The sequence below is a fragment of the Protopterus annectens genome, chromosome 8.part0 (genome assembly GCF_019279795.1).
Source record: "Protopterus annectens isolate FY-2018-M chromosome 8.part0, PAN1.0, whole genome shotgun sequence".
NCBI classification, from domain to species: domain Eukaryota; kingdom Metazoa; phylum Chordata; order Ceratodontiformes; family Protopteridae; genus Protopterus; species Protopterus annectens.
The window spans coordinates 669,438,013-669,464,487 of NC_056741.1; the positions used below are offsets into that span (position 1 = coordinate 669,438,013).

The window sequence follows — 26,475 nt, forward strand, 5'->3', positions numbered from 1 at the left end:
TTGCACTGCACCAGATATTTGGATTCAGCCATAAACCTTCACCATTTGCTTCCATTTCAGAGATAGAGATACCAAAAAGGAGCGAGACCTGTACAGAGCCCTGAAGAACTCTGCTATTGACTGGCCTCTTGGTGGAGGTGGCCTCACCTATTTTGACCTCCTGAGTCCTATTACAGTGATGACTACATTATGCATCATGTGTGTTTAGGTATACCTAGAATCATACAATATTGTGTGACAGCAAGACATATTGCAACACTCTTTTAACCAAATTACAGGCACACATATGCCTGATGTAATGCCTTCAAATACACAAATATCTAACAATTTTTGTATGACTTCTCCTGTGGCACATTCATTCTTCACAATATGATGTAGCTTCTGTATTCAAACTCTTACTATAATCACTATGTGTCAGTATGCTGCTATTCTTGAATAACATCCACCACAGTTGTAATGTGTACAGTTACATTGTGGAGACCTCCCCATCCCTTTTACCTCAAACAACTGTTTGGCAATAAAATCATATGATGTAATGAAATAGAAAGAAATACACCAGTTGAGATTAATAAACTGCTGGAAGCAAAAACCGAAATATATAACAACAAACACCAGTGGAATAAAACACTGCCAAGAGTCATAAAAAACATTTAATAGCTCATAGAAGTTAAAAGGGTAAGTGTTTTCACATCTGCTTCATCAGACCTCAGAGCGACTAAAGTTTTTTATGACTCCTGGCAGTGTTTTATTCCCCTGGTATTTGTTGTTATATATAATGTAATGACTTCACATAAGTGGAGCTGTGTTAAGGCATCCACTGTGGTGTGTAAGAATCATACACATTTTGTTAGCCTGTGAACTTACATAGGTGGCAGTTCAAGTCCAGCAAAGAACATTATGCAAGTGTACTGATATAACACAACTACCATTGTTTTAAGTTATTATTATCCATTTTTATGTTGGACAAACAACGCAAATCCATTTTGTTATTTCATGACAGTAAAACAGTTTTTATGGGAATGTTGGTGTGAGTGCTCCTGTGGCACATGCAGTGAGTTATGACTTGTATAGAATGTCAAGAGAGATAGAGTGTGGTTTTATTCTGGGAGTGTTTATGTAGAAAATGTGGATGGAAAAAGCTTCCTTGAGCAAGCAACATTGATATTGGACTGTTGTGTGAACATTAAAATATGTTGTTTCTTTTCATCATTCTGACATATTAATATTGTACAAATTTATATCAAAACTCCTTTCTTATTTCACGCTTTAAATTAATTTATTTGTGACAAGCTCCACTGCTACTATCTATGGCAGACAAAGTCAATACATATATTTGCAAACTGCGTAGTATGATAGGTAGGGAGTTACATCTGTTAACATCTGTCTGTCAGATAACTGTGTCAGTCAGGAGTGGCTTAGTCAAAGCAAGTAGCCAGAGGGCCACATTTTTAATGTGTCATGCTGCAAGTTTGGGGATCTATACCCATTACAATAGGAAACTGATGTAAGCCTTTCAAGGGTGTTGTTCATGAAACAACTAATATTGCTCTTTCTGTAGCATGAATGGTTGATATGCAGCTCTCTGATATCTGTTCTGGTATGTGTTTGAGTCTGGCAAGATGCAAATGTTGAGTAATGCATTGATTGCTCAGAGGCACTACTTATTTTCCAAATAATAATGCCCTTTAATGCATGTCTTCATACAAATATTTATGAGTTTACTATAATTCTTTTCTAGACCCGCGGCAGTGGTGCTGCGGTAGCGTTCTCGCCTCACAGCAAGATGTTGTCGCATTTGATTCTCAGCTAGAGCGTCTTCTGTGTGGAGGCATGTGTGAATGGGCATGCCTTCATTGACGGTTGTGCGTCAGGGCTGGTAACTCGGCATGTAAAAATCCACTACCAAACATTAGCGGACCGGAGTTCCGCTGTGGTGACCCCTAACCGGGATCGGCCAAAAGACACAACAACAACAACTATAATTCTTTTCTGCACGCTGTATGGCATACTGCAAGATCATCAGTAAGTGTGATTAGGTCTGTGTTATGACATTTTCTTGTGTGTTTGTGTTGTTTACTTGCTGTCATGGCACTGTTTTCCATAATTCTTTGTGAACATGCCTAGTTTAATGATGTAATAGATGCACACTATTTATGAACAGAGACCTTGAACTGATGAAATGTCATCAGGTCTGTATTGTTATTTGTCACTTATGTATTTTAAATGTTATTATATTACTGTTTAGCATTTACATAAATATACAACACATGCTTGTCTAATACATGTTTAAAGGTAATAAACCCTGTTTCCATGGTTGCAAATGAAAAAAATAAATAAATAAATAAAATCTTCTTTTCTGATGTACATGACACAATGCAGTAGCTGTAGGATTCATTTCTTCTTATTTATTCATGAGGAAGTGAAGAATATAGCAGCACTGTCAGCACAAATAAATTCCTTGTATATACATCATATAAGCAATAACTGCATTCTACGCAAATATCCTCTAATATATCTATTGTCCTTGCTAACTCTTATCTCAACTCAGCATTTTAATAACATTTATATCACACTTACTCCCCTTTGTTGCTTTGTCTCCTTTCACATCCTATGTTAGCATGTCTGTTTTTATTTATGTGCATTGGTCAGGAATTGAGAACAGGATTAAATATTATATCAATATGACATTTATGTTAAAGAAGTACTTTCTGACATAAGCACATTTGACTGCATTATCTGAGTAATTTTCCCTGTTTACCCTCCACTCTTACTTATTTCTGCAATAATCCTATTGTATTCTGTGTACATTCTTATCATTTAATTTTCCCTGCATCTTAATTATTTCGATCATCTTGCATTTACTTTGTATGAGCTGTATTTGCATGCTCACTTACTCAGTTTGCTGTTTTTTTTACATTTGTGTGCTTGAGCTTCCCTGCATGTCTTCATGGCTGTTAATTCAGCTGGCCACAAGAAGGTGCTGATAAATGTTTACGCTTGATGAGTAGCATGCTTATTCAATGATTGTTGCTGCTCATCACTCTAACATGTTTAAATCATGTAGGCTTAGAGCGATGTGCACACAATTGTTAATGAATCCCAGAGTAGGACATTGCCATCACATACAGTACTGGGAGCCCTTTGGGGCATATCCATGCTAACAGACCTTTGAGAAATTACAAAGCTAACATGTCTTTTCTAGCAGCAGGCTATGAAACATTTGTGTTGTATTATTCTGTTTTAACCAGATTCATAACAGCATTGAAGGAAGTTTAAATATGTGTATATACATGTAAGTCAAGTTGACATGAGAGTTCTGGATTCTACTTTCTTTTAAATATTATGAACTGATCCCATGGTTTAACTCTAATATATATACATCTTTCAGCTTTTCCTGGTTAGGGGTCGCCACAGCGGAACTCCGGTCCGCTAATAATTGGTAGTTGATTTTTACATGCCGAGTTACCAGCCCTGATGCACAACCTTTAACGAGGGTACGCCCATTCAGACATGCCTCCACGCAGAAGAAGCTCTAGCTGAGAATCGAACCGGACAGCATCTTATTGTAAGGTGACAACACTACCACAGCACCACCACCATGGGTATGATGGGACAAATTCAAGAGAGGCTTTGGTCTGAGAAGATGCATTTGAGGTTACCTGTTGGCTTATAGAATAGGGGTGGAATTTATCCAATCTAGTTTAAAATAAAACAGTAGCATAAAATATGTCATATAACATCAGTGTAACATATAATGGCCAATTAAGGGTTTCAGATGGGTAGCAAGATGTGTTTGCTATCCACTTAATAGAAGGTGGTATTTAACTGGATGGTAGCACTTTATCTCATAGGATGGAAATGTTTGACAGAGTAGGAAGATTTTTTTTTAATTTACTGAACATGACAGGTAGTAAAGGTATATCAGTGCTGTTAACCATTATGAGTTCACAAGTCATAGGCATACCTCTCAACCTTACAGATTTTTGCAGAATGTGCAGATTTTTGCCTCATATTTTTGGTTTATTCCTCATACAAATTGTGTTTTTTGACAATTCACTGAGATGATCTAAAGATTAAACTCATTAAATAATGACAAGTATTTAAGTTTCAGACTTCATGTCCTTCGGAAAATGCACACTAGTATAAATCTGGTTATTTCTAGCAACTTTCTAGGTTTATAAGAGCAATATTTAAAATGTGTCCCTATTTCTGGGCCTTTATCCCCGCCCCCCGCCCCCCCCCATTATGTCAGGCTTTGTCCAAATTACTTGTGCTAAGAGGTTGAGAGGTATGGGTCATAGGTGGGCATAATTGTGAAACTGAATTAAAAACAGCAGGAGGTAATATTGTTTACCATGTGAGCCATAAAAAATGAGGCAAAGGTGTGAAAATGTATAAGTTTGGGAGTCATTAATTAAAGTCTCTGGTACAGATTTGCCATTGGACCCTGGGATACCCTTCTTTAAATACATTTTCTCTGTACTCTGAATATTTTTGAGGAGAGGGAAATAAAGAGTTTTTTTGTTTTTTGGGGGTTTTTTTTCCAAAGAAAATAGAGTCAGATGCAAGTCTGATTTTCAGAAAACATATCCTACTTAATATTGGATAGAATTGTTAAGAATAATTTACTAAGAATCTGTGATTAGGCAAATCTTCATATGATTACTGCTTGCTGCAAGACAAAAATCCTGTTTATATAGAACACAATTTTGATTTTCACTGTCCTGTCACTGCCTGAATCCTAGCAGTTTTTTTATATATAAGTCAGACACCATAATCAGACATTGTACAGCTTAAAAGCAGTTAGCTTTATTTAACACATTATGCAAAGGCCATTTGTAGGCTCTCTGTTAGTCGTAATGAAATACATATAACAAACATATCACCGGAAAACTGCTTTTTCTCCGTGAGCTGTAGACAACATAAGCAACATGTTTCAAATCTATCAAATTGAACTTTTCATTGAGATTTTCTGAGTTGGTTCTATCTCTGTCTTTGATGGATGGTGAATAAAATTTCTCATAGCAGTAGAACATTTTTGTCAGAATGAAACATTTCTTGAAGAGCTGGTACTGAAAACAAGAAAGCATTAGTTGAAATATGATTCCTACAGACTCTGCATTATTAATAATTATGCTAAATGTAGTTCGCTATTCTTTCTCCACAAAATCTGTATTCTCTCCCTTCTGTTTTTTCTCCCTACTTGGTCAAAATTCTGGGGTTTTGTCTTATATTCAGTCAATGGGATTGCACAAGTTCATGCAGCCTATTCAATTCACAAATGTATTATATGAATTTACAATACTGTTCAAAGAGAAATAATATTAGCAGTGCTTTAATTCATTATAACATAAACTAATCTGAAAACATAATTGTCTTCTGACTCAACCAGTTTTTTACTAATAAACAAACATATTTTTGTAAAGACGGAAAAGGAACTGTCACATCATAACATTTAATTATAAAGCAAATTAGAAGCACCGTCAAATAACATAGATAATTAAAAATGTAAGAGAAGAAAGAATTAATAGTCATTAAAAATTAGTTACCAAACACCAAATTGCAAGCAATACCAGAATTTAAATTGCCTCATAAGACAAATTATATAAGCTCTAGTTATCAAATTGGAATACTAGTTTTTCACTTCACTAAATTTGCAGATAATTGCAAATTAGGAGCTGTCATAGAATCCCCCACAGATGCAAATGTTCTTCAGGAAAGGGTGACACTGACAAATAACTGGTGTCAGAGCCATGGACTAAAACTAAATGCCAATAAATGCATAATAGCATCCTTCAGGAAGTCATCCACCACTGGTAATTATCATATTGACAATACACACCAAGAGTTGACTGAGAGTTAACCCAAAAGTCAAGGACAGTAATCTAGCCTTTGACCGTCATGTGTCTACTGTAGTGAAGAAATCATTCTATGTTGTGCAACTTATAAACAAAGGTATGACATCTATGTCCAAGGAAGTCATTGTTCCACTGTATTCAGCATTCATCAGACCTATCACTGAGTACAATGTCCCCTTTGGTATGTACCTAACCAGGCATATCCAACAAATGGAACATCCACAGAGGTTCCTCACTAAAAGAATACAAGGTGTATGTAACAGTTCGTATGCAGACCAGCTCAATGCCCTATCTCTGTATTCTGTCTCCTGCAGACTGTTGAGGGGAGATCTACGCCTGGAATACAAGGCATTGTCAGACTCCACCATGATGGGCCTCCTGCATATCCACAAAACAGACAGCACCAGAATTACCTGTTCTAAAAACTTAAACCATGTCTGTGATATAAATAGGATCTGCTGGAGAGACAGGTATGTATCCCAGAGACTACTCCTTATCTGGAACAGGGTCCTCATCCATGTGAAGCAGAGTTCTTCCCTAACACAATTCAAGTGTAATGTTTACAATTTGAAGGAGAACAGGAAATTCATCCGTGGTTTGGCACCCATGTTTCTAATGGGCACAGCCACCCTGTTAATGGTTCACCCCCCCAGGCCCCTACATATAAATGTTTCATCTTCCAAGCCCCTGATTACACTTATAGAGGATACTAGAACTTGTCAGAGATCTGTGGTGTATTGTGACCATTAGCCTGATAAACAAGTATGAATCTATGAAATCCAGTTTAATCACTTTAAGCCTGTGTAGTTCCAATGAGATTCTGTCATTTCATGGTGCTGTACACACCTCAGCTGTCTAAAATGTAAGCCATTGTCTTTAAGGCCATTACTGTAATTTTTGACAAAGAAGAGTTAGTCCTATGACCTGGGAAGGTTTATGATGGCTATCTAGTAACAGTACATTATCCTCCAGAATAAATTAATTGTTCTGGAAGTAAGCTTGTTTGGAAATGTATGCTTCTGCCTCTTCTTTGGCAAAATTATTTTTCATGAACTACAAAGCATAACAGCAGTTTATGAGATGATAATATTAAAACATGGAAGTCCCTTCTAAAGCTTCACTCTTGCTGTGAATTCCTTCTTCCACTGTTGTCAGACAAAAATAATACAATAACAAGATTACAGAATTAATTATAATGATTTGTGTTAAAGATAGAATAATTTATTTTTGTTTTCTCTCTTGTTATATACATATCTATCCACAATCCCTTTTTCCCATTTTTGCATATGGGGGGGTGGTAGGAGTGTCAATTCAACAGTGACAATCATCTAGAGCCAGGTTTACATCACTGAATGGCTAGCCCTGCTATGGTAGTTCTTCCACACCACACACTCGCACACACACTTGCAGCTATGGCAAATTTAGAGCGTCCAACTACTACATGTTTTTAGAAAGAGGAAGATATGTACAGGGACTCAGTCAGACTTGTTCCATCCTTATTCCTTGACCTATCTAAAGCTTTCAGTACAGTTTCTCACCCTAAGCTGGTGTATATGTTTCAGGTTTGACTATACACTTCTTCATTACAGTTATTTAATAGCTATTTAACTCCCAGGCTCCAATCTGTAAAACAGCAGAATATTCTCTCTCTCCTTACCTGATCATCTTTGCTAGTATTCCCCCAAGGCTATATTCTTGGTCCTCCCCTCTTTAATATCTTTATCAATGACCTCTCTACTTCCGCAGGTCCAGCCTCTCAAATAGAATATGCTGATGATTCTCTTGTCTATGTGCATCCAGTAGCCTGCCCCTTCTCTTCCATATTACACAATAGGCTTTTTCCTCAGTTGAGAAATGACCCCATAGAGCCCAACTACTACTAATCCCTAAAAAACAAATTTTACTGCTATTTTTACCCAAATTACACATATGCCCTACAAATCAAATTTCAAACTCTTTTCACTGAAAAAAAAATTGTTGCTGCCTTCCATATAAAATGTTTTGGAATGATTATAAATTATAACCTTAAATTTGACCTGCATCTTCTAAGTAACATAAAGAAGACTCATCAAAAATGAGGAATGCTTTACAAGCACAAAAACTTAATTAGCAACACGAGAAAACCATTCTTGCCACTACCTGCCTTCTCCCATCTCTCTCTTATTTGGTGTACTCTTGCTTATCAACCATCAGGCTACAGTTAAAAATAAACTAGAGGTGTGCTAGAATATGGTTCCAAAATGTGTCACCAACAAGCAATACCACATCCACCACTGTGCTGGATGTAAGGCAATGAGCTGGCTCAAACTGCCTCACCACTTAGATTACATATAGCTTATCCGCAGACACAACATCATTCACAAGGCGAATAACTGCCTGCCTTAGTCCTGTTCTTCATTCCTGCCATCTTAATATAGCACTCTGATTTAATGAACATAATTTTCTCAGCATATATAAACCCCACAAATCCCCAGAAATCATACTCATTCACTAAAACTGGAATTCTATCCCCCACAAATTAGAGCTACCTCTAACCTCTCCAGCAGATAAAAGACCACCTAAATATGATTTGGCTCTGCTCATGCACTACCCCAGGTTGAACTAGACCCTCCCACCCCATCTCCCTTGCACAATACTTCTCACTAATTCCTTCTCTCTGAACTTAGTCAAACTATTTCTTATTTAAAAGACAAATACAAATTTGCCTAGGTTATGTTATCTAGGCTTCTCTGTTCCAAACTGTGTACCCAGTATATTTAATGTCATGTTTGTGAACTGCAAATTGTGAATTATTTTAGTATTGACAAAGTTCTTTTACCAGTTTATCTATGTCCAAATAGTTGCACTCTCTATGTATAAGTTCACACTATATAAACTGAAGATGCACATTTTTAACATACTTAATATGTTGTTCTTCAGCATTAGGTTTTGTAATAACTTCATTATTTAACTGTAACTACATCATGTTAAAGTGGAGCTTTTTCCCCTAGCATCCACTGAAAATGAGATACTATCCCAGTTGTACTTTCATGTAAATAAATGTCAAATAAATAAAATAAATAATTAAATCTCCTGTTCTTTATTTTACACCTACATCAAGATTGTAAAATGCTTACTGTGTTCCATATGACACAGTAAATTGGCATCAATGTAAGGGAAGACCAGCTTACTCAAAACCAACCAATGAGACTCATTTAAAAGGCAGATGCTCAGCTGAGAGTAACTCTCTCCCCTCTGGTGGTTTCATTTGGTTAGCTCACATTGGTGACAGTCCTCATATTTAAATTAATCAACGTACAATTTTCATTTGTTTGAACTTTACTAATTAATGGGATATACAATACCATGTTATTTTAGCAGAAGAAAAATAAAAACTGAAACAACAAAAGCTGAACCAGTAAGTGAACTGTCATAATGAAAAATAAAAAACAAAGCATGAAACATTAACAAAAAATATGCATTATTATTAAAGTCTGCAATTAATTTTCCAGTTAATGAACTTACTCTTCTCTCCAACAATTCCATTAAGTGAAACTCAGTTGAACAAAATGTCATTATATGGCAATATATATATTAAATATTGATTAATATTACATAATGCAAGATTAAGAGTGTGATGCCTGTGCACTGGCCCAGTAATCAAGGAGCCTCAATCCTCACCACTAACACCAGTGAGGGATGTGCACATTGGGAGGATGAATGGTACACACACAGTAAAGTACAATTTCCCTTAAGAGCACACAGAAATCACAGTCAGCCTGGGATGGTTTCACTCTCTCTCTCTCTCTCTCTCTCCAGATCTGCAATAAGACTCCCCACTAACACAGCTATAGAGTGGAGTCCTTAGCCAGGGTTCCAAGCCAAGTCCTTCCAGCACTCTCTCTGTCCAACCAGTGCTTCATGTCCCTGCCCAAGTAGCTGAAACACACACACACACACACACACACACACACACACACACACACACACACACACACACACACACACACACACACACACACACACACACACACACAAACACACACGCACACACGCACACACGCACACACACACACACACACACACACACACACACACACACACACACACACACACACACACACACACCTGGGGAAGGCTGGCATAGGTTTACTAGCTATGCCACCTTCTGCCCTGACCATAAGGTAGTTAGCACTGCCACCAGAACCCCTACTTATCAGCTACTGTAAGGCCCTTCCCAAAGGGTGACCAATTCCACTGTGTAATGTTGCTGTTATCCAAATGGTAAGTGTGACCAAACTTTTAAGGCTATTCTAGAGTGGCCTGTACGGTGTTGCCAAATACATGCAAGTACTCTTAGAGCTTAAATATCTGTAAGCAAACCAGCCACAATTAAATGGTTTAAATATATTTAATAATAAATAATAAAAACACAAGACAATACTCATTAACTCAGCATAGTGACAGCAGAGTTCACAGTCACAGGAAATACTTTAAAATAACTTAGTAGGACAGTCTCACATAAATATAGAAAACATCTAGAGTGATCTGACTGTTTTCCTATCTATCTCTAAGAGAGATACTAAGATCTAAGTCTTACTTACAGAGCAAAGCAAGTGCTGGTGAGTTGCTAACAGGTCCAGAACAAAATACAAAATGCATTCTTTCTCTCTGAGATACTTCTTAAGTTAATAATACACATTACTGCTGGGTTAGCTAGATGACATCACTATTTGACACTTGCATCTAGTTCCCAGGCTAAACAGATACCAGCAGACTTTAACATGTCTCTATGAAAAATACTTATCTCTTAGAAGCTGACAATTCTCTCTTATAAGCTTGCCAGAAACTGGAAGTTGAAAAACAATTACCTCGGAAGCCTGCAATTACCTCTGTTTCAAACAATAGAAAGAATTTTCAGCTGCAGGCATTTTGTCTTCTAGTTTGGGTAAACAAACTCATAGAATTCTTTATTTATCAACTTATTTTTTTAGAGTTTTGCAAGTTAGCTCTGTATATCCCATTTTCTACTATGAAACATACATTTACATAGGCATAGAGTTTATACACATTTCTGCTCTTTTCCAGCAGGGTGCACTGTGGTTACAATTTCGAAGCTCAGTACAGACAATATGTTTTTCTTGCATTTTTTTAAGGCAAGCATACAAATCATATTACTATTCACAAATGACATATAATGATTTATAAAATTCTATCTAGCTGGGCTGGCAGTGTCACATAGAGAATGATATGCATCAGTAGTATAATGGCAAAAGATGGATTTGTGTGCATATTTTACACTATATATCAAAATGTTTCCCTAACAGTAACAATTAGATGGTAGCTTTTTAAGCATTTCATTGAGGTGTCTAACTAATGAGACATTATGGCAATGTACATATGTTTAATTTCTTGAAGAATAATTCATATAATGCATTTGCTGCACTTCTCTCAGTGTCACAGCGAACATGTGTAAACAAGCAACAAAAGTGCATTTACCTACATTCTTCTCAATGAACAGAATGGATGAGATCTTAAACTGAAGTTCCATCTGTCTGAGCAGATGATAACTTAGGTGAATGTAAAAGATCCTATGGTGCTTATCAAAAAGAGTCTGAGTTCTTTATTTATTTACATATTTGCACGGTGTATATTTTCATCTGATATCTAACACTTATTTACATGTTGTTGTTGTCTTTTGGCTTTTCCCGGTTAGGGTCGCCAGAGCGGAACTCCGGTCCGCTAATGATTGGCAGTAGATTTTCACGAACGCTGAGGTGCCAGTTCGACGTCCAACCTTCAAGTAAGGCACGCCCATTTACGCATGTCTTTCGAACGCCCACCCTACCAGGGGGAGGACATGCAGACTCCACACAGAAGGCACTCCCCACACTCCAGCTGAGAATCGAATGGAAGAACCCCTTGCTGTGAGGCAACAATGCTACTGCTGCACCACCGCGGATAACTATATAACACTTATGTACATATGTGCATTAAATCATTTCATATTTTACTGGATATCAGTTCCCTCATTTGTTTTGCCTTAATCACAATATTATCTAATTATTAATTTCATCTTCTACTGATTTTTACTGAAAAAAACTATTCTAGTCTTGCTTTGTATCTAACACAAATCTTGAAAAGAATTTTGACAATTGTATTAAATTCATCATAATTCTTCATCTTGAACTACTTATAATAACAATATAACTTGTTGATATCTGTGTTCTTTAATTTACCCACTACATTATTGCATAATTAGTTTCTACACGTTTTTCTCCCTCCAGCACTCCAGAAATAGATGCATAGATGTCATCCCACTTTATGTCATGAACTCTTTAACTAGCAATTTATTTAATCTTAATCCTCAAAAAAATATTGATTTTGTTCTTTGCTTTTAAAAATTTTCCTTCTTTGCATTGCTATATTCATTTCAGTACATATATTTTCCCAGTGTCAATATAATAAAAATGTCATTCACCACCTAATCTATTCTTAACTTCCAGAACATTATTCTTTTTGATGACCCTTTATCACATCAATACCCCTTTTGTTGTCTTCATTATGCTCATCTTACCACAAAATACTTCCTACGTATTGCACAATACTTTTACTAACATATTCTTCTTCATAAGTTTATACAATTTCAAAATCCAAAAAGAAATGTAAAGGTGTTAAACATACTATGGCATGTATAGGTTCAAAAACTCTCTTAATATTTTTATTATATATAATACCTCTCTTTTCACTGGATTTTATCTCAAAGCCCAAACCTTGCATCTTTTAACTTTTCTGTTATACACCTTACATTAGCAATTAATATTCATGAGAATAATAATATATGCAAGAACAAAACATCTAACTTCTCTTTATGCTTTAATTTCTCTATTCAGTTATCAATTCACTGTAATCATGACTACTCCAGCATTATATACCAATTTCAAAGACCTAGCAACTTACCTATAAGACCTTAATATTTTCTATAACTATATATGCAGTACATTATCAAAAGTTTTCAAACTAAAAATATTGCATTTTCTCCCCAAATAGTAGTTTATCAGCTGTTTCTTTTATTAAAATAAGTGTTTCTTTATTCTGGTTAGCTTTCACCAAAAGCATCTTTTCAATTAATACTTCCTTCAATACCATTTCAGATCTTATAATACATAATATGTAATGTTATTCAACTTCTTATATCAGTTGTATCCTCCTTTTCCATATATATCTTACCACTCCTTCAGTAACTTCCTTGTACTTCATTTCATAATTTTCCATTCACTGAAAACCTTTAAAATGACTTTCTTTCTATGTCACTCTAAACCATCTGTGCCTGGTACCTTTAACACTATGTAACTCTTTTAGTGTCGTTCATTGGTTCATTTGTAAGTACTTGACTAGATGCCCTTGCAGGCCATTTTAAGCCTAGCCAATTTCCAGTTTTGTGCTTGAATTAACCTAGTCCAGTTGATTAGAGATTGGCCTTACCCATCCCATGGTCAATATTATTACCCCTAATGACAATAACTAGGATTATACCACATTTAATTTGAGAGGACCCATGCATGGGATGAAGCATGTAGGACCTATCTTTGTCCAATAGTAGTACTAGGGGCAGTCCTGGAGTAAATATTCGGTTTCCCATTCATAAATCCAAGTTGCTCATGAATATGGACAGGGATGAACTTTGTTTTAAGTCGGTGGAGAGTCTGTTCCAGAGCAATAGTATCCTCTGTGAGATATCCAAGTCCATACAAACCATGCTGATGATTTTGTGGAAGAGGTATAGATCCCTAGATCAAGTATTTATCATGCCATTTGACTTGCTGATGTGCAATAAATTTGTTAGTACTGGGTTGGAGGATGCTTTGTATTCCAGACACACGTCACCTCTTACCAGTCTGTAGGATGCTGAGTATAATGACAGTTCTTTGAGTCTGTCCTTGTAGGACATGTTGTTTAGGCAATGCATCCTTTTAGCAAGGTATCACCCAGCTCATTTTTTTTCCTTTTTTTTTTTTTTTAAACCATTACTGTCTTACTAGGTTCTCCCATTCGATTCTCGGCTGGAGTGCGGGGAGTACCTTCTGTGTGGAGTCTGCATGTCCTCTTCACGGTTGGGTGGGCGTTCGAAAGACATGTGTAAATGGGCATGCCTTCGTTGAAGGTTGAAAGTTGAGCTGGCACCTCGGCGTTCATGAAAATCTACTGCCAATCATTAGTGGTCCGGAGTTCCACTGTGGCAACCCCTAACCGGGAAAAGTCGAAAGACAAACAACAACAATTGTCTTACTAATAAAATGTGTTCTTCTATCCTCCATATACATTCTGCGTTAACGTGACTTTTCTGCTCCTCGTCTCCAGCTTTAGTTTCCAATATTCCACATCTATTCTCAGTTTGTAAGAATAATATATCCCCTTCTTATTTTCCATTCTTTCACCTTTTCCCTTATTCAAATCAGTTTCACTTGCTATTTTCCTGTCTAGTGATACCTCTTCACTTACAACCAGAGTATTATTTTCCTCAACTACTACTTTCACATTATGTGCTTTCTGTTAAGTCATTGATATTCAGTATTCTCCTATAGTTTCTGTCTTTTTTTTTTTGTTTTGGTCTTTCAACACTTTGCAAAATGTACCTAATTTTGCCTCATATTTTTGCTCTTTTCCTTGAAGAATGTATGATTTTCTGGAAAATCTCAGACCACTACAGTGACGGAATAAACCAAAGCACTATTATTTCATGTTTTTCTATTCTTCAGAAAAAGATTGTTATGCAAAATATCTTGCTCTCTCATATTTTTAGTGAATTGTGGTAATATTTAAAAATTTTCCATATTTTTGGGCTTTGTACCCCTATTATAGTTGTCTTTGTCCAGAATGCTTCAGCAAAGAAGATGAGACCTATGCATTTTATCTATGTCTATCTCTCTGTCTATCGCACGCGACACATGACTGCATTTCTTTTGCTTTAATTTTTCCTAGTAGTTTTAGCAACTGTAAGTAAAATAAGTAAATAAAAAGAAAATACAAATGACTTGCATAGCAAATGTCATTTGATTTTTTTTTTCTTTTTATTTACTTTCTTACATGCATTAAATGATTTCATTCAGCCAAGGGAATACAACCTGGCAGCCATTCTTTATTTTGTCAGTCTGTGCTTTATAGCAGTTTAATATGCTGCATAAAGCCACAAACTTGTTATTTGGTTGTCCTTGTACATTAATACCCTGTTGGAGAACACCTGCCCTTCAAAATATGTATTGTCTGTGAGATCGGCCATTTCTAACATACTTTAAATGGCCAGTAACTACAAAAAAAAATGAATTAACCCCTCCCCGTTCATTATATCATTTCACTTTTTTTCTTTAACTTTTGCATGACCTCACAATGCTGCATTAATGATATGTTTGAATATAGTAGTGATAAAAACTATACTGAACAATTAACGAATAATGAAATGCATTTCTATAATCAAGAAAACAATAAAGCAAATTTAATAGTGGAATTAATGTGTAACCAATTAGATGAAATGCAAAACTCAAAGGCACTTTGTGACCCTAAAGTTATTTCCAATGTATATGATGACTTCAAAGTCTACAACTATTCTAAACATGTATTCAGTATTGACCACAATAATTTATTATCTAAAGGGTTCACTTTTGTTCCCTGTAGGAAAGGTAACATTACTGACATGTTAATAGATTTAAAAATCTTTGTTCAGAAAATGAATTTAAGAATGTGGTTTCCGGATAGGATGGAAAATAATGGATGTGGGGGGTTAACAAAACTGAGTCAATTTAATCCCCCCCACCAACCAGACAGTCGCATTATTTGAAAAAGTTTGTGAAATGGATATCAAAGCATAAATGAATAAGTCTGGTAGATGGGGACATGTCACTCTGACCAAGAAGGAGAGTGATTTGTTGGGTATATTAGTCAGTAATAAAGAAATATGGATAATGAGACCAGATAAAGGGAATGGGGTAGTAATAGTAGAAAAAAATGATTACATTAATGCAGTGATGGAAATGTTAATGGAAGATAGATATACTGAGAGAGTATAAACTAAATCAATATTAGTCATCAAAAAATTGACATGCTCTTGGATGACATATTGTACCAAGGACAGCTTAATGAAAAAAAACATGAGTACATGAAAAATTCCTTCCCAGTACTTAGTAGTATATTCGTGATTCCGAAACTACATAAAGGCTTTAACAATATAAAATTTAGACCAATAATGGATGGAAAAAGAAGTAAGACATGTTTCATCAGTCAATTTTTAGACTATCAGATGAAAAGGGGTTTGACTTCTTTCAAATACATTAGAATAGATTCGTGGAATTTTTTGGAAAAATTGAAGACAGTTAATATTAATGATAACACTATATTTCTCACGATTGACGTGTGTAATCTATTTACTGTTATTCCCCATGACACGGGTCTAAGTTGGTTGGAAACACAATTGACAAAAACAGGAATGTATAATCAAGATCAAATAAATGTATATATTACACTCATGGAAGCTGTCCTGCATAATAATTATATACATTTTGAAGGTCATTTTTTCAAACAGTTAGGAGTGGCCATGGGGGCTGCGTGTGCCCTCATATATGCAAATTATATAATGGCATTCTGGAAACAGGAATTTATGTTCCCAACTATCCATTTCAAACATATAAGGCAATATACACGTTATTTGGATGACAATTTTATTATATGGGAAGGTAACATAGAGGAGCTTGGAATGTTTATCAAATATATAAATAACACTGTTGAATTCTTGAAATTCACTCATCAATTTAGCAAGGAAATAATATCCTATCTAGATGTAAAATTAACTATTGATAAGATCAATAAATGCATAAAATCAGATATATATACAGAAAAAGTACCTTTTCCATTTCCTATTTGGATTTTAACAGCTGGCATCTTCACCACCAAAAAAGAGCTATAATCAAAGGACAAATGGTTAGAGCAGCTAGAATGGTGAGTGACAATGATGCATTCATACAGGAATTGGATTTTATGATAACCATGTTCAAAAGAAGGGGTTATCCTGAGGATTTATGTAATAACGTAAAGAAAGAGGTGGTGCACAAAAGAGAAACAGGTTTTTATTAAGCCATAATAAAGATGAATGTAAGTACTGGTGTAAGTAATATTTCGAGAAAAAATCAAGATGTCAGTAGAATGAATAAAAATATGAATTTAATCTATATAACCACTTACAACCAGGATGTGGAATGGTATATAGAGATGGTCAGGAAAAATTGGGGCTTCCTACAATTAGACAAGCAAGTAACAACAAAAATATGGGGAGTCCCCAAGTTTGTATTTCGGAAAGACCAATCCCTCAAAGAACTTTTACATAAGGATGTCTGCTTAAATACAACAAAAATGGGAAGGAAGTGTGGAAACTATAAATGTGGCAGATGTTCCACATATAAATATACTATGACAACAGGGGAATACATTAGGGTTAACCACAAAAATATTCCCACTGTAGGACATTATGACTGTTACACACAGAATGTAGTTTATATTGCACAATGTCAAAAATGCCCATTTTTTTACATGGCAAGACAGCTAGACATTTCAGAGAAAGAATAAGGGAACATATAGTGGATATAAAACACAGTAAAATTACTAATGCTTTAGCCAGACATTTAATGGCAAACTCTGATCATGACTTTAAGTTTTGTGTGATACGGCATATTAAAAAAGATGTGCAAGGGAAAATTTTAGACATTCACCTTGATATAAGTGAGTTAAGATGGCAATTATGGCTGGATGCCCATAATTACCTAGGCATCAATGAAAGCATCAGTACAGCACCCATTCTAAAGTTAAAACATATTTTAGGATAATTTATCTTATTTTATTTTGGTTATTTATTATCCAGAGGTTATGTACTTAAAGTATTTCATACATTTCATGCATATTATAGAAATGTTTAGGGTTTTTTGACATTATATTATACGATTCTTTAAAAATTCATTTTTAATAACTAAATTCAAAAATCAGTTTAAGTAATAGTTTGTTCAAACATTACATGGTGTATAAAGATGATTAGGATAATAATTCAATGTACTGCATCATACTGTGATATTATTTTGTGGCTCCTTTTAGAGGTTTTTAATCAGTGTCGTTAATTTATTAATTTATGTTTTAATAGGAAATTAACAGGTTTTAATTAATTAATTACGTATATATAAATGCAAAGGTTGGTTGTGTTCATTGTACTGAAGAAGTCCGTAACGTAAGGACGAAACTTAGGTTAATCAGTGAACAGAATCTATGTGTTTGTTTTTACTTGCTTTGCTGCTATCTACAATAAATACTTTTTGGACATCCACTCCACCGTATTTTTTTAACTATTGAAAAAACACCTATTCAAATTATAGCTAGCTACAGACCCCCAACCATGACTCAGGAGGCCCACTCCACCTATCTGGACTTACTTGAATCCATCAAGATTCAACCCTCTACCCTGATCCTGGGCAACTTTAACTATCCAGCAATAGAATGGAAGACCTAGCCTAGCTGAAACACGAATGCCCAGAGATTCCTCAACTTTGTCAATGCCAATGGATTGGATCAGCTAGTCGACAACCCCACAAGAGGTGAAAATATCCTGGACCTGGTACTAACCAACATGAGTAGCCACTGTAGCACCCCTACAGTGACATCCTCCTTGGTAAGATCCAACCACAAAGCAAACACTTTCGAAGTCACCATCTCCCCTGCCCCCCCCCCTCTTGTCAGGGCCAAACAAAAAACTTTTCCAAAGCTGACTACAACCTCCTGACAGCAGGTATAAGCAGCTTTACAGCCACCATCCCTTCAGTTGGAACAAGCACTAATGTCCAAGCCTACACCAAAAAAGTATATGATCACCTATAAAGCTGCATGGGCTCAGCAATACCTAAACAGGACCAAGTCATCTTCCTCAAGGAAGAGTAAACCTGTCTGGTGGATAGCAGCAATTAACATACTCTATAATAAAAGGAAAAAATTGCTGTCCAGGACAAAGAAGGAGCAGGTGCCAAGTTGGAAACAATCTCTCCTTTGTCTGAACAAGCAAATAAGGTCACTGGTGAAATCCTCCAAGGCTAACATCGATCCAAATTGGCCACATCCACCAAGGACACTCATAAGGCCTTCTTCGTATACATCTGCAATCTCAAAGGTAACTCCCAAATCTGCTCTGAATTGGTGGCCAAGAATACCTCATGCACAAATGCCATAGATATAGCCAACCTGCTGGCAGGCAAGTTCAATGAAAACTTCTCCCACCGTCCCCTGCATCAGTAAACCAGAACATCCCCAGAACATGCCCCCCCCTCCCTTCATCACCAGGGAACAGGTTATTAATGCCCTCTCAAAGGCAAAAAACACAGCCTCAATGGGACCTGACAACATCCCTGGCTGTGTTCTACATGAACTTAGGCAAGGTCTCTCAGCACCACTAGGCACCCTATTCAATCAAAGCCTGTGCACCAGCTTCATCTCAGCAGAATGGAGGACAGGCACTGTCATCCCTCTGCACAAAGGTGGAGTGTCCACTGACACAGGTAATTATAGGCCCATCAGCCTAACTAGCCTGATCTGCAAGGCCATGGAATGTATTATCATGTACCTTATAAACAAGGACATTGTTAACCTCCAAACGCTTGATCCCACACAATTCGGTTTTGTCAAAGGGAGATCATGCCTGTTAAACTTGGTTGCCTTCTTCAAAACAGTCACCCAAGCCATGGATGAGGGCAAGACAGTGCACACTATCTACCTTGACCTAGCCAAAGCCTTTGACACTATTCTCCACTCGGGCATATTAGATAAACTCTCCCCAGCTAGGCATCAACCCATATTTTACCAGATGGGTGGCTAACTAGCTCACTGATAGAACCCATTCAGTCAAAATAGGGAAACCACCTCTAGTAGTAGACCTGTAACAAGCAGTGTACCCCAAGGATCGGTCTTGGGGCCTCTACTGTTTGGGATATACTTTTCTGAGGTGCAAGCCAAAACCAGTAGCCTGTGGCTGACTAGGCTTGCAGATGACTGCAACCTGGGCACTATCATAAATTCCCCTAGTAATGTGAACATCCCCCAAGAGGACTTTAACCAAACTAATGACTGGTGCCAGAAGCATGGCCTCAAACTGAATGCCAAGAAATGCATCAGTATCCCCTTTGGGGAAAATAGTGTTCCCACTAATTATCACATTAATAACAATGTACTAAGCATGCAATCAATAATGAGGGCTTGGGCACCCAGGTTGATAGCAATCTGACTTTTGACCACCATCTTGCCTCCATTGTATTGAAGTCTTTCTACGTGGCCCACCTCATAATTAAGGGTATTTCATCCAGGAACAAGAAGGTCATAGCATCCCTGTACTCCTCCCTTATCAGACCCATTATCGAGTACAATGCCCCCTTCGGCATGTACCTTGCCAAGCACATACAGCAGCTGGTGAGACAACAGAGGTTCCTGACCAGGAAAATCCAGGGTTTCAAACACCTATCCTATACAGATAGGCTAAAAGCCCTGTCCCTCTACTCAGTCTCATACAGACTGCTCAGAGGTGACCTGTGTCTGGCATACAAGGCCATCTCAGACTCAGCCTTGATGGAGTTGCTGCATATCCATAAGTGAAACTCTACTCATGCAACCCACATGCACGGTCTCAACCTGGTCTGTGACATTAATAGAACTTGTCGGTGGGATAGATTTGTGTCCCAGTGACTCCCCTACCTGTGGAATATACTCCCTCTCTATGTCAAGCAGAGTACCTCACTAGCCTTCTTTGAGAGGAACCTGAACAACTGGATGGGAAACAGAAAATATACCCCTGGGATCCCACCTGTGTCCATGCTGGACTGGGAAAACAAGTGCTGACTTTGTGGGAATATGGGTGAAATTCTTGGCTAGGCTTATAAGGGCCTCCGGGAAATAGCCTAGTATTGTCCTATGAACCTATGAACCTATATGATGAAGAAAATATTTTACATTCCATTTGGACACTTTAGTTAATTAGCTAAGTGGAGCAGAGCCAGCAGACCTACTGTCCAAGGATAGAGATGAGGCAGATAGAGGGTAAAAGAAACAGTACTAAGTTGGGTCATGGCAGGGGTATAGCTAAGAGTTTAGTAGAAAATTCTTCAGTTCTTTTTTGAAGTGGTTAGTGTAGGTAATGAGTCATAGGTTAGTAGGAGGTTGTTCCAGAATTTTGTTATGGAGGATTTATACAGAAGATTGCCAGTGTTTATTTTGAAACTATAAGTCTGGAGAAGGATGTTTTCAGTACTACATAAGGGGCAGGGAGGAGTATAGTAAGTGACTAGATTGGAGAGAGAGGAACAAGCAGTTGGCTTATTGAGAAGGAAGTAGGTTATATACAGTTGAGATCATTTGAGCTGATGGGGAAGTTCAATCCAGTGTAGCTTCTTAAGAGCTATACAATGGTGGGTAGAGTCGGGTAAGTTAGCTGCAAATTTTGCACTTTTATTATAAGTGCATTCTAGTTTGGAGAGCAGAGGAGGTTAGGAAGTATGTAAGATTGTGCCAGGGATAGTCTAGAACTTGAAGTTAGAAATGTTTTTTTACGATATTAAAGGCCAAGTTTTTGATTGGTTTTATTAACTGATTGCTGGATGTATAAGTCAAATTTTAGTTGGTCGTCAATTGTCATCCCAAGTAGTTTTGTGTGAGTTTCAACACTGACGATGGTTTTATTTATGGCAGTGATGGAAAATGAGAGCTTAAGGTAATCACTAGCTTTGGGGGGAAGAGAAGAAGGTTTGTTTTTTGGGGGGGTTCAGAATAAGTTGATGATCATTAAGCCAACTTTCAACGGAGTGGAAAGATTGTTGTGTAAGTGAAGTTGTGAGACTAAGCTTGAAGATGTAATACAAGTAGAATCATCTGCGTATTGTATAAGGGTTGAGTGGGTAGTGGAGGAATGGAGGTCATTGGTAAAGATCTTAAAGAGAAGGAGTCCCAGGATAGAGCCCTGTGGAACACTAGTGTGAATTAGTAAAAACACAGAACAAGAAGACTGTCATTTGATAGACTGTAGTCTGCCTGAAAGGTAGCTGGAAAACCAATAGATAGCTGAGATGGAAAGGTTTAAGACAATCAATTTGTTTAGTAGTTTGGAGTGTGATACTGTGTCGAATGCTTTTGAAAAGTCTATGAACAGACAAGAGATCATTTTGTTGTTATCTCTAGCTTCTATTGGTGTGAGAAAAGGATAGAAAGGCTGTAGAGGTACTGTGATTAGGTCTAAATCCATGTTTAGTAGGTGTTAGGAGGTTATTGTGGTGAGGAATTTCAGTATTTGGTTATGTATACATTTTTCAAGAATTTTGGATAGTGGGGATAGTATAGCAATGGATCTATAATTGGATGGATCAGTAGAGTTACCACCTTTGTTTAGGGGAATCACGTAGAAAGACTTCCAGATGTTGGGTACTGTAGCTTCTCTAATACATCTATTAATAAGTATTGAGACTAGATAGGCAATAATGTTAGCTGCTAGTGTTAAATACTGGGGGGGTAGATTATCAGCAGAGGGAGAGTGTGGTTTAAGTTTTAGAAGGAGAGACTTTATGTAGGAAATAGAGATAGGCTTGAGAGAGAAGCATGTTTCATTATTTTTGGTTTGAGGAAGTGTTTTGGGGGAAGGTTGCAGTTGGCATTGGTTAATTTGTTAATGATTTCAATAAAAAACTGGTTAAGAAGGAAGGCAGTGTCTTGGTCAGTAAGGTTGGGGTAAGGGCTGGAAGTTTGGGGTTTACAAAGGTGAAGGACTGAGTTAATAGTTTTCCAGAAATTTTTGGCATTGGAATGATGAGTGGATTTTGCTTTGAGGTAAAATGTTTTTTATCACTATATATATATATATATATATATATATATATATATATATATATATATATATATATATATATATATATATATATAGATAGATAGATATTTTTTATATATAGTTTCTTATTTCTTTAAATAATTGGCAGTGAGAGGGTGATTTTGTTTTTTACCAGGTTTTCCAGGCAGAGTCTCTTTGGTGTATTAGTGTATGAGTTTCTTTACTGAGCCAGGGGGCATAGTTTGATTTCATTCTTATTTTACAAGGGGGTGCTAGTGTGTTGAGTATGCCAAGAAAGATGCGATTGAATTTGAGTACCGCATCATTTAGAGGAAGTGAGTATAGGTTAGACCAATTACCAGAGAAGAGTCTATCATTGAAAATGGTGGGGTTGAAATCAGAGAGTTTACAGCAGAATTTGTATAGATGTGGTTTATTTAGCTGGGGAGTATATCTGTGAATGCCGATGGGTAAGTGATCACTCAAGGTGTCAGGAGGTGTTCTAGGATTATGGTAGAAGTGGGGGCTGCTGGTTAGAGTCCAGTCAAGTGTTAGCCATTATTGGAGTTTTTAAATAGGCTTGTAGGGTTAGTAATTAGCTGAGTAAAACTGAACAAATTGATGCTTTGGGAAGGGCAGTATGTGTTGAGGGTATTCCAATCAATATTTACATCTCCTAGCAAAATAGTTTCATAGGCAATATTTTGTGACATCCAGGAAAGTATGTTTTCAATGATGGGGATGTTTTTGCCAGGTGGGATATGTATTGAGGAGATAGCAAGCTTTTTGTGATTGTTTAGGTGGCAGTTTAGTATCAGAATTTCTGCAGGGTGGAAGTCTGGTATAGTAATGGGTAAGGGAGAGAGGATCAGTTGGTCAGAGTAAAGAATTGTTACACCTACACCTTTTCTTGTGGTTCTATTTAATCAGTATATGTTGCAGAGGGGTAGAATGTCTGTTAGGGATATGAGGTTTAAGCTAGGTTTCTGATAGGGCTAGTAAGTGAGGGGGATAATTTAAGATCCGTGCATGAAGGTCAGTGATTTTATTCTTCAGGCTTTGTATATTGATGGATAGAATGGGTCTATATCACATGGTCGAAAGCTAATAATAGCGAGTGACCACAACTTCGAAAACACCGGAACTCAAAGTTGCAATTGTGGGGGGATGCACCCCCCACTAAATATGTATATATATATATATATATATATATATATATAGAGAGAGAGAGAGAGAGAGAGAGAGATTCCAACTCTGAGATCACACCACAGTGAGGAAAGGGCAAATGCTCCTATCCACACTGTAGTGTGACCTCACAATAACAACTTCGAGTTCCAATGTTTTCGAAGTTGTGGTCATTCGCTATTATTATCTTTCGACCATGTGATATAGACCTGGATAGAATAGATAAGTTCTTGGGAGAGTGGGGGGGGGATACAGGAAGAAGAGAATACATTGAGGGTGAGAGAAGTGGTTTGTTGGGATAAGGGGAGGGTTGTTTGAGCAGTAACTGCAGGTGAAGTAAATGGTCTTGGGTTAGGGTGGATGTCTCCTGCTAGTAGGAGGATAGTGACTGGTGGGTTTGGTTTGGGAGTAAGTAAACTGTATCTTACTTTGTACGATATGACATACCATAATATCATGATTTGGCACCCAATGCTACATGGAAAGTATTGTAAAGTATCAAAAGAAAGCCGACATCATTGCAGAAAATGTTACATAACCTCTATCTTGTTCAGCAACATTAGTATTCTAGTTGGTTTGTTTGTCGGCTTATGAGAATGTACTATTTATTTCATATTTGTATCAATCTCTCAGCAAATCAACATTCTAGGTGAGGTCTCATTTTGAAGTTGGCATCTCGAAATAGAAACATGGCACAGATACTAGGTATCTAACTGACACTACTGTATACTATTTGTTTAAAAATATTACAAAAATCTATGCTTATTACCAGGTATAAATTTGCATTTAAATGTCAACAGTAGTACCACTGCAAAGATCTGTGTGTGCAGAATAATTTTCATGTTCATATTTTTTACATGGATGTCACAGTTCAGGAGCTATGATCATTTGTTCCAAGTCAGGTTTTAGAAAAGGATTGCCTGATAAACAGTCCAGGATACACCATTCTTCCTCTTATGAAAGAAGTTCCAATATTCCAGAGCTCTAGTAGAGTACATGAGTAAAAAAAAATAAATAAATAAAAATGGAAGAGCTTTCTGTTAAATTTTCAAAAGAGAGGCTAGGCTTACACATTAATTAATAAATTGTCTGAAAAAGTAAATATGGAAAGCATAGGTAGGTTTCCACTTATTTTCAATAATCTGGGTGGGAAGGGTTTTTCCAGGATTAAAAAGGATTTCCCTACACGTATAAGTCTAACTTTCATGGCAGACGTAAGTGTGGTTAATAATTGGAACACATTTGAATTTAATTACAACTGAAGAATTGTGTAAAGTTTTTGCCTTAGAGACAGTGTTTGCATAGAAAAGAATAAAGAATGTGAGAAAGATTTTATTGAATCAGAGAAGAAGCTGAGCAGAGGCAGAATTACAAGTAAATCTTAGAAGTAAATATAACTGTGAAGTATATAAGCAGTGTCACTACAGCATGGACTGTTCCTATGGGGAGATTTTGTTTCCAACAGAGTTATAGCAGCAGAATAGTAATTTATTTGCATGTCAAGCAATTTAGTTAGTGCATATATCTCAATGCAGATCATGTCCATTTTTATAACAGCAAGACTGCATGAGTGTTAAAACCACACATGTATGAACCTTTGAGGGCCTCTATAATAGGGGTAAGAAAACTAGTCTATTTAGACACATTTAAATCCGCAAAAAAATATAGTAAATATGAATTCCAAGTGCTGGAAAAGGTTTCTAGCAAAGAAAGAAGTAATCATTTGGATATTTTCCTGGAGCATCAAAAGGTTTACTGACAAATATGTTTTAATGCATTAGGACATGTCAGATTTAGTGATATTCTCAAATTAACAAGTATTTTAAAATCCAGGTTTTTGAAATAATTAAGAACAAAGTTGTATATGCATTATAAATTTTAATAGTTTGAAAGTATTTTGTCCTTTAACATTGAAATATTGAGTATTTATGAGATTTACTTTTTTCTGTTGTGCTGTTTTATGTTGTATTTGGTGGGGGGTTATGTTGGTTTTTTTTTTATGAATAAATGATGGACAGCCAATACATTTGAAGTCATGTGATTGGATTTGGCTTACATAAATGACTCTAGCATTTAAAATAATTGCCTGAAGAAGTTCCAATGAGTTTAGAAATAAAGCCAATGATCATTTTTGTTTTGGAATAAATTTCCAATAAATCTGTTGCATTTTATTTAGTTTGAAGAATCACCAATTCAGCAGCATAATGTCACTGGGATATGGGAATAAACTACATCCTGGTGAAAACCTATTCAGGTACGGGGAGAGCATGCAAGCAAAATACAGAAATCACCAGTGCTGAGAAGTTAACTGGAGACAAAGCAAAACAATACAGTGGTAAACTCAACCTCAAGTAAACAAAAAGCCCAATAAAACAAAAGAAACTCAGGCTAAGAACGTCTCCAAAAAGTTTAATAAATAATCAACTTTAGCAAAGCTTTCAGGCATAGCCCTTCTTCAGTGCATAAACAACAATTAACTCAATCAGTCACAATTTATACATAAAATAAGACATCACATGACACAATCTACCAGTAATATCACTTAATTATATAAATTAAATACAATTGTAAAGT

General features: G+C 36.5%; 1 protein-coding gene across 1 annotated transcript in view; it reads right to left on the reverse strand.

Moving 5' to 3' along the window:
- Window positions 1-4,801: 4,801 nt before the first annotated feature.
- LOC122808974 (immunoglobulin alpha-2 heavy chain-like) overlaps window positions 4,802-26,475 on the reverse strand; it is a 462,686-nt gene continuing 441,012 nt past the window's right edge. The window contains exon 6 of the mRNA XM_044080138.1: window positions 4,802-5,072. Within this exon, the coding sequence (XP_043936073.1) occupies window positions 5,042-5,072 (31 nt within the window). The 3' untranslated portion in view covers window positions 4,802-5,041. The remainder of the gene's footprint in view (window positions 5,073-26,475) is intronic.